Raw genomic sequence first — 16,185 nt, 5'->3', positions numbered from 1 at the left:
CCTGAGAATGAGACTTGAGAAAATGAGAATTGCGAATAAACAATGAGGAATGAATGTCTTGAAAAAACTGAGAGCTGCTTCTTCTTGATGAAGACTGGCTGACAACTATGTAACGACTGCTTGACGAAAAATGTAACGACTGCTTGACGAAAATTTAACGACTGCTGACGACTATGTCAGGACTGTGTAACGTCTGTGTAACAACTGACTGTTCAGAAAAACTGAGAATTGAGAGAAACTACTTCCTGATTGGTTCCCAGCATCTTTGAGAGAGCTGCCCAATAAGGAAGTCTTGATAAGATTTTGAGTTTTCCATTCGCCATTAACTACCCCCGCCCTTTGGGTACGGTGTAGCATGCAAAACTATCTTAACTAATCCCGCCTCTTCCATGAGTGCGGGTGGGAATTGCCGTGCTTGTTTTGGTACATGATAAAAAATATTCTACTGTATGTTCGGGACGACCCTGTCCAAACAGACACTTCAAAGATGGCTATATTGATTTTAATCCTTTGCACGTGCGTGCCAGATTCTGCATACCTGGAAATATCGAGAAGCGATTTTCGGTCATCTGGTTACTTTTAGAGAGTTTGTATATTCTAGTCTGTTTAGGTAAGGATTATCCCGTAACATTATTTAATGAGTAAGATTATTATAAGCTGAGGGTGGTTATTTCCCAGAGCCGTAAAAAGTGATAAAGAAAGCCGTATGCATACAATGCATACGGAGACTCAAAAATATAAGATATAAATGAATTTAATCGAAAACTGAAATAAAACTAATGAGTAGAGGCAGAGGGCATCGAGGATGTGACAACAGTTTCTTCGGGTGATAAAAAAAAAAATTGTCGACCGGTACGATTCACGATTACACGATGAGATGGAAGTCATAAGAGTATGCAAAAAGTACGACTTAGATGATAGTTTAGGGACTGATAAGAACATTGACGATAATTTTTTATATTCTGAGAATATGCTATCAGAAAACTTGAGCGACTTCTCGGAAAATGCAATTTCATATACTTGCGGTTATGTGGTTAGGAAAATACTGAAGCGCCTAAAGTGTGATGATTGCCGATTGGCTCTCCTATATGATATAACCAAAGATACCATTCAAACTGTGTCCAAAAGCTTGAAACTTCTGATCATTAAGAATAAGGGAGGCCTTACCGTACCAAGCGAATCGGTGATCAACATTGCCTCTGTTACTGAAAAAATGTTTAGGCATGCTGTAAATTGCAATCAAGGTCTTCCTCCAGTAGAGTCTCAGTTCCCAGGTATTTTGTGTTCACAAGTTTTAAAAAGTCTTTCAGAGAATCCGTTGAAAAATTTAGTATTTAGTGAGCTAGATGTCCACATTTTTGACGATGCGCCGAATGAGCTTTTTCTAATCACGTATATCAACTCACAAAATCTGTCATTAAAGAGTATATCGAATTACGAATGTTTGCTTTAACCAAGATTGCTACTTTGCGACAAACAGGATTGAATATACGGCATTACACGAATCGGCAACTCGTATGGGCCAATCAATAACCATTTATATTCCGTGACAAGTTTCAATACGTGCTTTATGTTTTTATACTTGCTTTGCATCCTTAGACATGCAATATGCAGATTTTTTAATTTTCACTTTTAACCCATTTGTGATAAATCTTATTTATGGATTAATCTTATTAATTATATCTAATCTATATAACCATGTACATAACTCGACAAGTGGCAATATGTCACCTACACATTTGTACCTAATTTGCATGCTTAGATATGTACATCTTTTTTATTTTCTTTCAATTATACTTGTAACTTTTTCTTCATGTGTGTGGATTAACACTACTAATTTTATTACGGTTATGGTTTATCAAACGCAACTCTATAAAAGTGCCTTAACGTTTAAAAGGAATGTTTTATTTTTCATATTTTTGGAATAAACCTTTTACACACCTAATTCGATATAATTTAATTCAAAACGTTTTTTACATGTCTTAAGCTCCACTTTGATGATCAATGGATGGTAATTCCCTAACGGTTGAATTAGTGTTACACAAATTTTTGAATAATCTGTATGGAACTCAGCCCACCATAAGATAAAGGATGATGGACGGAAACTTCTCAGAATTGAAGACTTCTTTTGAACATCAAGAAAAATCACGCTTAAATACAAGTTTTTTATCATATTAGTAAATAAGCTTCTACATCATGGTAATGTAAATAATAATATACTTTCGAAAAAATTATTTGTTCCTCATTTAACGTATCAAACATTATTTTACACGTCAGAAACTTTTTTGTGTGATGAATATGTCTCAGTCAACGCATTAGATCTAAATAACTTATATTATGCGATTTAAATCTAGCGCGCATTTTGTGACAACTTTCCCTACAAGATGGCGGGAATTCAGCAGTTCAATTGGACGCACGAGCTTACACGTTGGGTATACGGTAATATCCAATCCAGTGTAGTTATATATCAGTGGTTCTCCAACACGGCAGTAGAATAGATGGAATGTATAATGTTTAACGGCACTGCAAAACCGGTGTTGGGCGCCAGGCTCGAGAGAGCCGTAAAAGACTATACTCTTACCAGATTCAAAATTACCTCGACAATAACAGTCGTTCGCCGACTCGAACGGCGAACCAAATTCACAACAGATAAATCCCAAAAGGAAAACTATAACGAGAGCAGGCAAGCAAAAACAGCCCACTAGCCAGCGGTAAGGGGAACGTGGGCGCGAAGGTGAGATAGTATAGATGTGACAATCAAATGATTGTAGATGTAATTACCAGCATTTATTAACAAATAAAGCCGTTACGGCAAGGCAGTAGGCACAAAAATAAAAGATTTACACGGCAAACGGTTTTATCGGTGGCGGTACGCTTCGATACAATTCAAATAAAACTGAAGATAAAACATAACATCGCAACAACATTAAACAATTCAATGTACAACGGCAAAATCAAGCAGTACAAGCTAGAAGCGGGGAGCGGCAAGCGACCAAGCTAGGCGAATAATAAGCGGAGCAAAATCGTTAACGGTTCAATATCTCATGCGATTACAAATTCGTTGGTAAGCAAAAGCGCAGTGTCGCCAACATTTGCAATTTTATCCCCCTAAAACTGATTTCAAAAACCCCTAAATCCCCCTAAATTGACATACCAACCTAAAACTTGCGCGTCTAGTGGGATTGCATTCAACGATACCGGATATGTTGAGACATTCTGTCTCTCTCGTTCTGTGTCGTGATTGGCTTACGCAATCCCGCTAGGTTGCTTGAGTTTGAGTTTTCCTTACAGTTCACTCTCCACGAATAGCCTGGTAAAGAAAAACATAACATAGCTCGGAAATGTATGTTTAGGCAAGTATTTTCTGAATGCAGGAAAAGATAACTGTAAGAGTCATACAATCAGAATGAAATTTTTAATAACTCGTTTTAAAATCACAAAATGCAGAAACAAGAATTTGTGATACTTATCTTACAGTTTTTTAAATTTACTCCGTTACATTAGTGTTTCATTAGTATTTAATTGACATGCAGTTTTGATAAGCAGTATACATCTGATATTTTACAACAAAATAAAAAAATGTTGCAGAACAATGTTGTTTTATCACTACAAACTTATACTACCGAAAGAAAAAGTTCAATTACGGATTGAAACAGTGGAGCTTCTGGGTTCGATTAATAATCTTAATAGTATTATGTATTATTTTAAATATTTAGTTATTTTTAGTTATAAATAATAACAAATTATATAAAAATAATTCAATATTTATTACTATTATAATAGTTATTATTGCAGCCAGTACGAATACTTATAACTCTTCATTACTCACAAATTTTGAAGATTATAAACTTTGAATATAACTAAACAGAACGAATAGTACTATTAAAGTAGTAATCATATCACATTTGGATTGTTTGAATTGGATTACGGATCCATATGAAGTAAGATCTCCTCCATTCTATCACAATCGCTTTGAGTCTGACTATTGTTAGTTTTATTTTTTAAATCGTAAATCTTATAATTGAATTGCTTAATCATAGCTGGTGTTGGTGTAAAGTTGACACATGAACCTTGTTGTAGAGTATGTCTAACCATCATTAGGCATTGCAACATTTCAGGACTTGATTTGTTTCTTAACTTATTTTTTATCACTGAATAGATAGAAAACGCGCGCTCTACACTAGCATTCGAAAAAGGTAGACAAAGCAACGCTGTTGCGAATTTAGATATATTTTGGAATTTTTTATTTCCTGCTGCATCGCTATCTTCGTATACTTCTACATAAAATTCTTCGGTATTAGACAAACTAGTCCATGTTTTATTTGCTAGTTGACGCCACTCATCTTCGATGCCTTGTTTTTCACCATATATGTGAGTTCTGGAAATTCTCTGCAGAATTTCATGGAGACTAGGCTTTACCTGAGACGTAGCAAATTTGGGATCAAGACTTGCCATTATTTTGAAAATTGATAAATTTTCAGGCAATCTATTTTGAATCTGTTCAGCCAGAACAACTAAAAAGTTTTTACATCGTTCTTTTACGTCAAGTATATCTTGTGGATCAATTTTTTGAATTGCGCATTCAAAATCATAACCGAAGTATATTGCGGAAGTGTGCATCAAATGGGGGTGGAAATTAAATTTAACAAGTTCATTGTCACTAATCTTTTGTAGTTGAGGGGGTACTACAATCTTCTGCATTAAATTCTTATATAGTAGAAATAGATCTTCGAATAATTTCACTGGTTCCACTTGATTGCTTTGAAAAAGTTGATTCAATTGAGTAATAGACTTCAGTTCATTTCTCAAGAAAGTCAGAAAAGCCTTAAAAGGTAACCTTTTCATTACATCATGCAGCTGATCTGCCATATAACATTTGTCCTGAGTTTTAGCCATTGAAAATAAAAGTTCTAATTCTAACCATCGGTCCAGTATTGTATTTATTATAGCGTTGAAACGAGCTAGCCAGCGAGTTCCACTAAGTCCTTGAACTTTTTTAACATTACGATTATTATTCATTGTTTCGTATAGATCTTTGTACTCTTCGATACGTTTAGAACTATAAGCAAACCAATTGTGAATTTCTCGAACCAGAAATTCTAATTGTCTAGGCAGTGTTTCGGCTGCCTTCTCTGCACATAAATGTAAAGAATGAGAGATGCATTTTACTACGATGAGATCCGGCAATTCTTTTCTCAGAAGGGCAGCTACTGATTTGTGTTTACCTACCATCACATTTGAACATTTGTCCTGAGTTTTAGCCATTGAAAATAAAAGTTCTAATTCTAACCATTGGTCCAGTATTGTATTTATAGCGTTGAAACGAGCTAGCCAGCGAGTTCCACTAAGTCCTTGATCTTTTTTAACATTACGATTATTATTCATTGTTTCGTATAGATCTTTGTACTCTTCGATACGTTTAGAACTATAAGCAAACCAATTGTGAATTTCTCGAACCAGAAATTCTAATTGTCTAGGCAGTGTTTCGGCTGCCTTCTCTGCACATGTATGTAAAGAATGAGAGATGCATTTTACTACGACGAGATCCGGCAATTCTTTTCTCAGAAGGGCAGCTACTGATTTGTGTTTACCTACCATCACATTAGCACCATCCACGCCTATTCCAACTAGATTTTGGAGATTCAGACCATCATGCTTCAACTGAACTTTTATAGCATCACACACGCTCTGCGCATCACAATCAGTCAACTTAATTATGCGATAAAATGTAGTCACTATTTGTTTTTGTGAACTTGAGAAAAACCTTATCATTATACAAAGAATCTTGAGAGTCGAAACATCTGTACACTCATCGATGATGAGAGAGTAAGCGGAGTCGCTTACCTCCTGTATTAGATCCTTAAGCATGCAAGAACTAAGCACATTTTTTATTATCATGGTACACTTTGTTTTGTGTAGTTTTAACTTAGATAAGGTTTCAGAATTATTATCTAACTTTGGTAATATTTCTGTCAAGTGATTAACAGTTTGAACAGAAGAATGCTCCGCGATAAAAGTCGCTATTTTCAACTCTGCAATTTTCGTTTCTTGAGGACGAACTAGTTGAACTGCCGATGTAATTTTGTGATATGATTTTGCACTTCTATCAGCGTCAACTGCTTTTTTATGTTTTTCTGTATTTGCGTGACCAACCAAATCTTTCCTGTGAGCTTTTAACTTCGCTTGACAATACTTACATACCGCCGTACCGTCGTTTGTGGGATCTGGTGAAATCCAATCTGCAAATCAAATATTATTACAGAACAGATTCATTATTTTATTATCATGAGTACTAATTTATTCAAGACTTATTTGTGGATTGAAACAGATAAGCAACACCACCACAAGAAACATTAATTGTGTTAGTATCCTCAGAGAAAACCCTTAATTGAAAAATGATCTTATTATTGTAGTTATATATAATACAGTTATTATATAATACGTGACCTAAAGGATGGCCTAAAATTCACGCAATATTTGAATTTTCCGCCATTTGTGCTGTAAAGGCCGTGTTCGTGAATTGACTAGCAGTACTAAAAACTTCCTATACAACAAACTCAGAGCTATTCACGAACTCGGCAGCGCGAAAGATTGTTGACAGTACTGTTACTCAATTTTCGAACACGTCTGAAATGTTTCCGCCAAAAAATAAAACACAGCGTGGCAGGTGACAGTTCAGGGTTCTTAAAAATGTAGCACTGTTAAATTTTTCAATTAATCTCTTCACATTGGATACAGTTAAATCACTATTCCGACCATATTTTGTACGACAATTGCGAACAGTAGGTGCCAAAGCTTCATTATTTTTAAAATATTGCTCAACGATGAAAACTCGTTGTATTTTCGTGTATAGCGCTCCTTTTTTAATTTTGCGAACATTTTACCGCATAAATGGCGCGAAATGCGAATCTTGCATAAATTTTTGGATAGCTTTTACAATCAACCTTACCATCTTGTTTTGAATACTTGAATATAGCAGGAGAAAATTCGAACTCAACTTGGAGAAATGAAAACTTTAACAAAACAAGAAATAATTATATAGACCTGTTTTTTTTTTCATAAAGTTGGAACATCAATGATATATGATGGTCATTCAGACTACCTATAAAAAACATTTCATTTAATTTGAGGAAGTATTTCGTTGTTTAGATTTAGACTGTTGTTGTACTTTTACCCAGTATCTGAATGAAAATGTAATCCTTACCTTTCAATTAAACATCACTTTCCCATACTTTGGTATACTTTTGGCGATATTTCTTCTCTGTACTTTTCGGCATTACTTCAATTGTTTTAATTTATTAACACAACAACTAATTTTTAACAACGTCAATTTAAGAAAATTTGTGTATCCAACAATCAACTATGCAGCTACAAACCCGCTACTATGCCCGCCCGACTTGTCAACTCATAATCCTCAGCTCCCATTAGCTCACGCAAATCTTGCCAGCAGACTCTTGTTCAATCCTGTCGCCCCCGTCACGGTCTGCGTTAACGCGGACTCGCTAGACAGGTGACTGTAAACTGTTTGGGCTATATGCAGTCCACCACCAGATGTCATATATACCACCATAAAATATTTAAAAAATTACAATAGCAAATCTAATGTACATATTTACGGAAAGAAAATTGTGACACTAATAACAATTTTTTTGCAGCCTTTGAGCAAATTTTTAGAAGCCCCTAAAAATCCCCATAAGCCTTTTTATAAGCCCCTAAAAAAACCCCTAAACATTTTTTCCCCCCAAAAAAACCCCAGCGCAACTATTTCCCCCCTAAATTTAGGGGGAAAACCCCCAAGTTGGCGACACTGCAAAAGCGTTGACAATTCCAAAACTCATAACAATACGAAGCAATTCGAAAACAAATTCGCTAGCAGTCTAACGTTTTCGCAAATACGAGATCATCCTTTTTCGCTTGTCTATAATGTAACGACACGGTCGCCTGTCGCTGCTTGACGGCGGTAGTTACACTCGGCAACAACGGCACGGGCGTACACACTCACTCACAGATTCTCTCTCTCTCGCACTCACGTACTTAGTACGCGGCCGGGAAGCGGCACGGTACTCGATCTATTACAAATTATTCGTTAGTCGTAGACGGCAGAAAATCACCGAATGAACAACCAGAGTATCTTACAATAATAGTAATAAAACAAGATAGCAATTAAGATAAAAAATACAGTTAATAGAAAAGCTTAGTCACCACGAGGCTCGCGGGCTTTTACTTAAAATGGCCGACCGAAGCTGGCCGGCAACCTGTTGCCAAGGGAAAATGGCCTGAGGCCGTGGATCCGTGTTAGCCAGCGAGATTCGGGGTAGCGTCAGCCTACCTTTTTACACGAAGATGCGAGAGGCTCCGGAATGACACACGGCAGCTATCTATCTCCGAAAGGTCCGGTACAATTATTTGACAAGCCAACAGAAGAAGGACAAAAAAGACACAGCGAAGCATAGTTGCAAATTTGCAGGTATTACTATCGCAGCAGTACGTATGGTAGCGCAAGGGAGAGTGAGGTGGCCGCCCGCTCTCGATGAACGCAATCCAGTGTCGGCGCTACGGAGGGCGGGGGGGGGGGGGGGGCGGGGGGGGGGGGGGGGGGGGGGTCGATAGGCACATTTTGGCAAGAGACCGGCGGGAGCCTAGGCACCCGGTCTGTTCGCCGCGCTATGCTGCGGGTTGCGAGGGCGGTCAGCTCGAAGGCGGAGACGTTTTTTCGGCATCGGAGTACCCAGGGAGAGGCTGAGTCCGGTGGTTTTTGGTGCCGGGTTATTAGGGACTCAGGTGGAGGCAACTCGACCCCTGGGCGGCAGCAGCGAGATGTCTTTGGCGGCATCGATGTTCGCGTAATATAAGCAACGGTGTGACTACTGGGTCCGGGGCTTTGAACTCCGCGCCGGTCGTCCAGTCGTCCCTCCGATTTCCCGCGACGGCAGCGCAGGGTGGTTGTTGGACGGCGTCGGCAGTGGCGGCGGCAGTGGCGGTCACCTCAGAGAATTTGGCGGGGAACTAACAAAAAGCATTAGCAATAATACATAAATCTTAAAGCTAACTCTGGCTGTTCATTGGTGCGGCACGGCAGGACTCTCCCCTGCTCTCCAGGAGCGATTCACGCGGCCGCCTGGGAGTGAGGTGCAGGTCGGTGATGGGCTGGTAGACTCGCCACGTCACACTTTATATTGGGAACCAACACGGAGGCGTGGCCTATTCAATATGGCGGCCTCATCCAAGTCAGCCGGTCCATGCTAACACGTGAAATCATAGGGAGTCGCTTATATTTATTTGTTTATCGGTTCGAATTTATCAAAATCCATTCAATTCTCGCAATGAGATTGACCACTGGCGATGTGTGTGCTTGGGCTGAGACAGCTCCAACGCACAGAAATTTCATCGAAGGTGAAAAATTGCTGAATGCAGGCCACATAATCCGGTGTGACAGATGCGAGGATGCTCGTGACTGTGAAAATAATATTATCAAAGTCCGAGCATTCTGTTTTCAAACATCCAATTCAAAAAGCAGTCCTCACGAGATAAACGCAACTTTAAATAAAGTAGGAGTGATCGGCAACATAACCTGCACGTGCAAAGCTGGACTCGGTCAAAAGTGCAAACATAGTTTGGCTGTGTTGTTGTTTCTTACCAGGTAAATATGGTTTCAATAATCAATCAATGTGTTCTTAATTAACCAAAGTTATTATATCTGATTAGAAACGATATCGATAAACTGGACGTTCTCTCATGTACGGACAAAAAATGCGTGTGGAGCGAGCCTCAAAAAAAATCACTGGAAAAATATAAGCCGGTGCCGTTAGAAGAGCACGAATGTTTCCGACTCAAATCCATCGACGTAGTTAACGTTGCGGACGAAGAGCTGATACGAGCGATGATTCTACAAGGAATTCCAGGATCAGCATTTGCACAACACACGTAAAACTTTCTGCCTTTCATTTCACACAGCCAACTCCAACACTCAATCCAGTTTGATACGATGGATAATATATTACATAAACCTAAGAGAAATGAAAATAGAAAATAGCGTTCTTCTATTCTCTCTTTTCTAATGAACGATGTGTACCAACTTGATGGTGTTGGTATTTTGTCAAAATTCTAGTAAAAAGTGAATTTTCATGGCATAAAGTTATAGTATAAAATAAATATAGCTCACAATGTGTATCTAGTTTATAATAAACTTTCAACAAAACCTACAATGAAGATTTCGACATAAGAAACCCTTTTGCGTCCTGCGTTGAGAGTCTGCGAAGAATCTCTTCGCAGACCTGCTACGCGCAGGAGTGGAAAAGGTTCTGAAAAGGATCTTTGGGTCTTAATGTCCAATGCAGTTTGTTTATATTTAGTCCTAGACTACCATAGTTTGTTATAATAAATAATAAAATTAGAAATAAATAAATAAATAAAAACTTTTTTTTTTAACCATTGAGCATGCTTTTGAGAATCTGAACTTTTACACCATAACTTTCTTCACGAGAATCCATTTAATTACTAAAAATTTTCTTTTTAACCTTGGAGGTGTGCAGTTATTGTTTCTCTGGTCTATATTTTTCAAAGGGTGATGGTGTATCTTTGGGGAACTTGATTTGGATTTCACACAGGTTTGGACGGCTCGCTCCTATTCTTCCAAAAAGTATTGTCCCTGTATCTGATCCCCAAAGGGAGAAGATTAGAACGATTTTTCTGAACCAAACATCAGAATGTATGCAACATTTAGCGGATTGCGTTCATCGCCCGCTCAGAGAATGTTGTCAAAATATTCTGAATGGATTGGAGAGAGATGTTGTGGACATCTGTACAGAGAGCATGACATCGTTTTCGGTTTGGTTGAAGGAGCGCCAAATGAGAGTCACGGGATCAAGGTGTTATGAGCTGTACACCTACAGTAAAAACAAAAATCCTGATTGGCACAAAAAATCCGAAAATTATTTCAACCCTCAAGATTTCACTAACAAGTTTGTAAAACACGGCGCAGACAGTGAAAGTCTTGCACGTAAAGAATATGAGAAGCGAACATCGGAGCAAGTTTTTCAATTCGGATTAACTGTGTCACAGCAAAATCGATGGCTAGGGTATTCTCCCGATGGAGTTATATTTGAAGATGGCAAACCAAATAAGCTTATCGAAATTAAATGCTCTTATGCTGGAAAAACGCAAACAATTTCCGACGTGATACCAAACTTGAACTGGTTGAAAATAACAAACGATAGTATAACTTTGAAAAACAAGCATACGTACTACGGTCAAGTCCAAGCAGGCATGGCGATTTTAAACTTGCAACAAGCTGATTTGGTCATTTTTGCACCTTTCGACAACAGCATGATTGTTTTGCATGTTTCTTTCGATGAGAATTTTGCTAAAGAAATGCTTTTTGCAATCAAACACGTTTATTTTAACATGATGGTACATAATCTTTGTCTTAAGGTTTAATTTACAACGTTTCTTTTATTTACTTGCATTTTGAGTGTACGCATAGAAAAGAGAGAAATATAAAGCTTTATATTTATGTAATATAAAAATAAACATACGTATATTTATTATTTTATTCCCATTCAAAGTTACGTAGAAAAAGATGGTCACAACGATGGAAACTTGTTGTTTTTTAGAATTGGAGAACCAATATTTACTGTTCCGCAAATTATTGTGAATATTTGTTCGATCTTCGATGCAAGTTTGGATGGAAGTTTATCCCCTAGAATTTTGAATGTTTTGAGTCTTTGATTGGCACGCTCGATGTGTACTCTAGCTTTGGCAATTTTTGCAGTTAAACATGCGTCGACGCTTGAGAATTGTTTTTGTTTTTTCAAAAAAGGAGGCCGAATAAGTTTTAAGTCATTTTTTTTGCAAATATCATCGATGAGGAACCCTTTGTCAACCATAACAGCATCATTTGCCTGTAACTTTTCCAACAAGTTGCTCTCTACGAATATCGCTTTGTCCGACGATCTTCCTCCGTATGGTTTGCTTATGAATGAAATCATACCAGCCGGAGTGACTCCGGTCATGAATTTTACTGTGTAGGTTCCTTTGTAAAATGAATATGTCAGGATTTGACAGCAAAGATTTTTTGGTTTTTGCAAAAATATCTCTGTACAATCTAGAACAACACGAACATCTTCGAAACCTTCGAAACACGTCGGAATATTTCGTGAGATTTCAGTCTTTGAGGGGAAAGGAATGGCTACTCGAAGGACTCTACTTAAAACGTCTAACATTCGGAGGAATATTCTTTTGCAGCTTTGTGCACTGTACATTCGACTGAAAATTGCGAGAAGCGCATATGATGCGTTTTGTTTTAGTTTAATATACGTCATCAATATTTGTTCTTGGACCGTTGATTTTGAATCCGCAATGTTTGGGTTCATTATATGCACAATATCTACAATTCGCTCGAGTATCGTGAAATTTTCAATACCAGTGAGAGTACTGAGTTGCCGATCACTCTTAATAAGACTGCGTAGTGTTGGAACAAGGTCTCCGCTCTGTACTTGAATTCCAATTTCAGCAGTAGAGGAAAGTGGTGGAATATCAAGTAGTGATTGTGTTTCGACACATTTTTCATTGGCATCCACTTCCATCGGAGAGTCTTCACCGGCAGGGGTTTCAACTTTTTTAACTGTCTCTTTCGCAATCAACTGTCGCTTCTGTTCTCTTTCTAATATTCTTTTCGTTCGATTCTTATTTTCCGCAGTTTCTGTTACTTTGTCGGTTGATCTCTTCGGCAAGTTATATGACGGAACTGCACTAATTTTTAAATTTTTTCTTTTCGATTGAACATCTGCAACAGAGAATTGTGTTAAAATTATTTATATAAAGATCATTTTGCAAAAGTTAACAATAAATCCTTTCTTTAATTTTTTTCTATAGTATAATCTACATCAATTCCAAAAACAATTTGGTACTTCTTACCTGGCAGAAAATAATCCTCTTTTTTAAAGTGCAAGGAACAGATGCGCATGGTCGGAGTAATCGGTTTACCGATTTTTATTGCTTGTTCCCAGGCCTTGAATTTGTCGATTTTTTCCGATATTCCTCGTTTATTGGTAATTTTAACAAAAGTTTGTCCACGTGTCGGAAATGTGTGGAATCTCACGGTTGGATCTCTGCTACTGTTACTTGAGCAGCCGTATACGACACAAAATGATTTGTCTTTAGAGATTCTTGGCGAAAACCTCATACCTTCGCCCGGAATGTCGCCCATACTGTCACGATCCTTATTTGTTGATTTCTTTTCTTAATTATTGAGTCACTGCTTTAATAAATCTCTTTGATACTAACAAAACGCACGTATATCACGGCGCAAACACTGGTAAACACCGGGCAGCGACTTGACAGCAGCAGTTACATTTTTCGCCGCTAGATGTCATGTTCGAGTTTGTCATTTCCCAATATATGTGTAAAGAAAATCGTGACTCTCGTCTACTCGTATCGTCGCTTCTCTTACGGCTGCGACCTATGTTACCGACGTTAGGAGTGGGGAGACAGAAAGTAAGAGAACGAGAGAATCGCAGAGTAAAACCTGTAGAAAACCAAACTGTGAGAGGAAATACATCGATTGGAATAACAGCTTTAAATGTTGTTTCTTTTGATTCTACAGGTAAGATTTGAGGAAATGAACCATGTTGTACATAGTGTAAATAAAAAAACTTTCGATTTTACAGAGAAACGCAGTTGAACCTTTATTCTAACCTCAAAACAGGAGAAAAATAGACTCATTACAAAACAACATTTCTGCAAATATTTCAAGAGATGGACAAACTAAGGTTTGATTTCAAGATGAGAGAATCGGCAGATGGGAAATCGACAATATTATGTCTGACCTCAATACACAAGTATTTGCTAAAATAAAAAAAACACTAACAAAGAGGAATCAATATAGGAAAATCTGGATTACTCTAACAGAAGAATTAAAAAAAGTATACTTGGATGAAGAAGAAAATCTGCAGTTTGGTGATTACTATTTAGAGGAAATCACGGAAAAAGCAGTCGAGACCACACAAAGTACCGCAGTTGAGACGATTAAAAAATTGTTGGAAAAAGTACTCCAGGAAAAACAACAAAAATCTGAAGTCCAGAACTTGGCAAAAATAGCGAAGGACTTTATGATTGGAAAATTTGATGGGAAAAATTCGAACGCTTACCAATGGGTACAGGATTTTGAAAAAGAATGCGGACGATGCGTGATCGTAGAAGACAGGAAAATAATTGAAATATTAAAATTTTTCCTGGAGAAAGTCAGTGCGAATTGGTACAGCTGTATGGTCTTGAAATTCACGGTGGAATCAGAATGGAGCAAGTGGAAAAGCAACTTTCGCGAAACCTTTGCCAATAAAGGGTGGTCTCTAATTAGATACGCTCTGGCCTTTAAATATCAAGCAGGTCCCCTGCTGGATTACGCTCTAAAGAACGAAAAACTGTTACTGGAAATAAGGAAATCCATAGACACCGAAACACTTATAGATCTCATAGCGGTCGGCTTACCAAACTACGTGTCGGACAAAATAGACAGAGAAACTTTACGAGGAACGGAGGATCTCTACAACGAAATTGGTAAATTAGAACATCTGGTGGATAAAACAAGAATGGAAAGAAAAGAAAGGTATTCCGATAGGAAACCCACGAAAGTTGAAGAAAAAAGACCATGGCAAATCTGCGAAAGCGAGAAAAAAGGTATAAAAGGTAAGGTAAAAAAATGAAAAAAGTAAAAGGACCAAACAAATAAAAAGTGTCAACAATTCAGAGTTGGAAATAGAGCTAAACGGAAGAAATCCAAAAAACTAAAAATAACACCATTAATAAAAATCAATTTACTACTAAATGACACACTTGTAGTTTCTGGAGTTTATGACTCGGGCTCAAACGTGTCACTGATTGATGCAAAATTGCTAAAAATAAAACAAAAATATACAGATGGTAAATTTGAAAACTATTAATGGTGTAAAGAAGACGGAAGGTATGGTAACACTAAAAATAAAAATCTACGATATTGAAAAAAGTATGGAGGTCTTTATCGTGAATAACGAAAATTTCAATTATGATTTTTTAATCGGTCTGGATTACATCAAGAATTTCAAGTCAACCCAAGATGAAGATCTAAGGATCCTACAGGGCAACAACAAACAAATAAATGAGTATGCCTCCAAAAAACAAGACATAGAGAGAGAAAGGGTCGAAATTCCTGATGTACTAGGTAAAGAACTATAAAACAAACACGAAGTAAATTTCAATGAACACATAAACCATGAGGAATTTGAGATCTCAATAAAGAACCGAAGTTCACAACAACAACTAGATATTGAAGAACTGATAGATAAATACAAATCAGTATTTGCAAAAGACAAGTATGACATTGGCAGGGTAAAAGACTATGAAGCTCATATTGATCTCACGGTCGACAGATACTGTTACAAACGCCCATACAGATGCACAATGGAAGATAGGAAAGAAATAGAAAACCAAATAGCAAAGCTATTGGAAAAAAATCTGATCGAGGAATCATGCAGCCCATTTGCTGCTCCGGTTACTCTGGCATATAAAAAAGAAGAGGGAAGAAGATCGAGACTATGTATAGATTTTAGAGACTTGAACAAAATCATTGCTCCTCAATCACAACCGTTCCCATTAATTGAAGATTTGATGGGGAAAACGGTAAATAGCAAGTACTTTACAACGTTGGACATCAATTCTGCATTTTGGTCGATCCCTCTGAAGATCCAGGACAGAGAAAAAACCGCATTCGCTACACAGGAAGGTCACTACCAATGGACCTGCCTCCCATTTGGACTAAAAACGGCTCCAGCGATCTTCCAAAGAATACTGAGCAATATTATACGGAGACACAAGCTCTCTGGGTTTGCGGTTAACTTCATCGACGACATCATAGTTTTTTCAAAAACTTTTGAAGAACACATCACGCATTTGTCGAGACTATTGGAGGCAATACTGACTGAAGGATTTAGACTGAAATTTTCAAAATGCAATTTCGCACAGAGTTATGCAAATTACCTGGGTCACAGAATAGAAAACAATTCAGTCAAGCCTCTGAAGGATTATTTAACGGCCGTTAAGAATTTTCCAGCTCCGGAAACGAGGAAAAATATACGTCAATTTCTGGGAAAAATAAATTTTCACCACAAATTCATACCACACATTGCAATAATTCTGGATCCACTTCACAAC

General features: G+C 37.5%; 1 protein-coding gene and 1 pseudogene across 1 annotated transcript; one reads left to right on the top strand and one right to left on the bottom strand.

Annotated features, from left to right (window-relative positions):
• LOC124405508 overlaps window positions 1-2,136 on the top strand; it is a 16,870-nt pseudogene extending 14,734 nt beyond the window's left edge.
• Window positions 2,137-11,582: 9,446 nt separating this feature from the next.
• Window positions 11,583-13,207, bottom strand: LOC124405587. The gene is made up of 2 exons (XM_046880614.1): window positions 12,916-13,207; window positions 11,583-12,784 (listed from the first exon to the last, which is right to left on the bottom strand). Exons 1-2 carry the CDS (start codon window positions 13,205-13,207, stop codon window positions 11,583-11,585), a joined length of 1,494 nt encoding a protein of 497 aa, XP_046736570.1.
• Between the last annotated feature and the right edge of the window lie 2,978 nt (window positions 13,208-16,185).

Source organism: Diprion similis, chromosome 4 (genome assembly GCF_021155765.1).
Source record: "Diprion similis isolate iyDipSimi1 chromosome 4, iyDipSimi1.1, whole genome shotgun sequence".
NCBI lineage: Eukaryota > Metazoa > Arthropoda > Insecta > Hymenoptera > Diprionidae > Diprion > Diprion similis.
The sequence above is the reverse complement of the archived record's forward strand: the minus strand, read 5'-3'. Positions and strand labels throughout refer to the sequence as shown.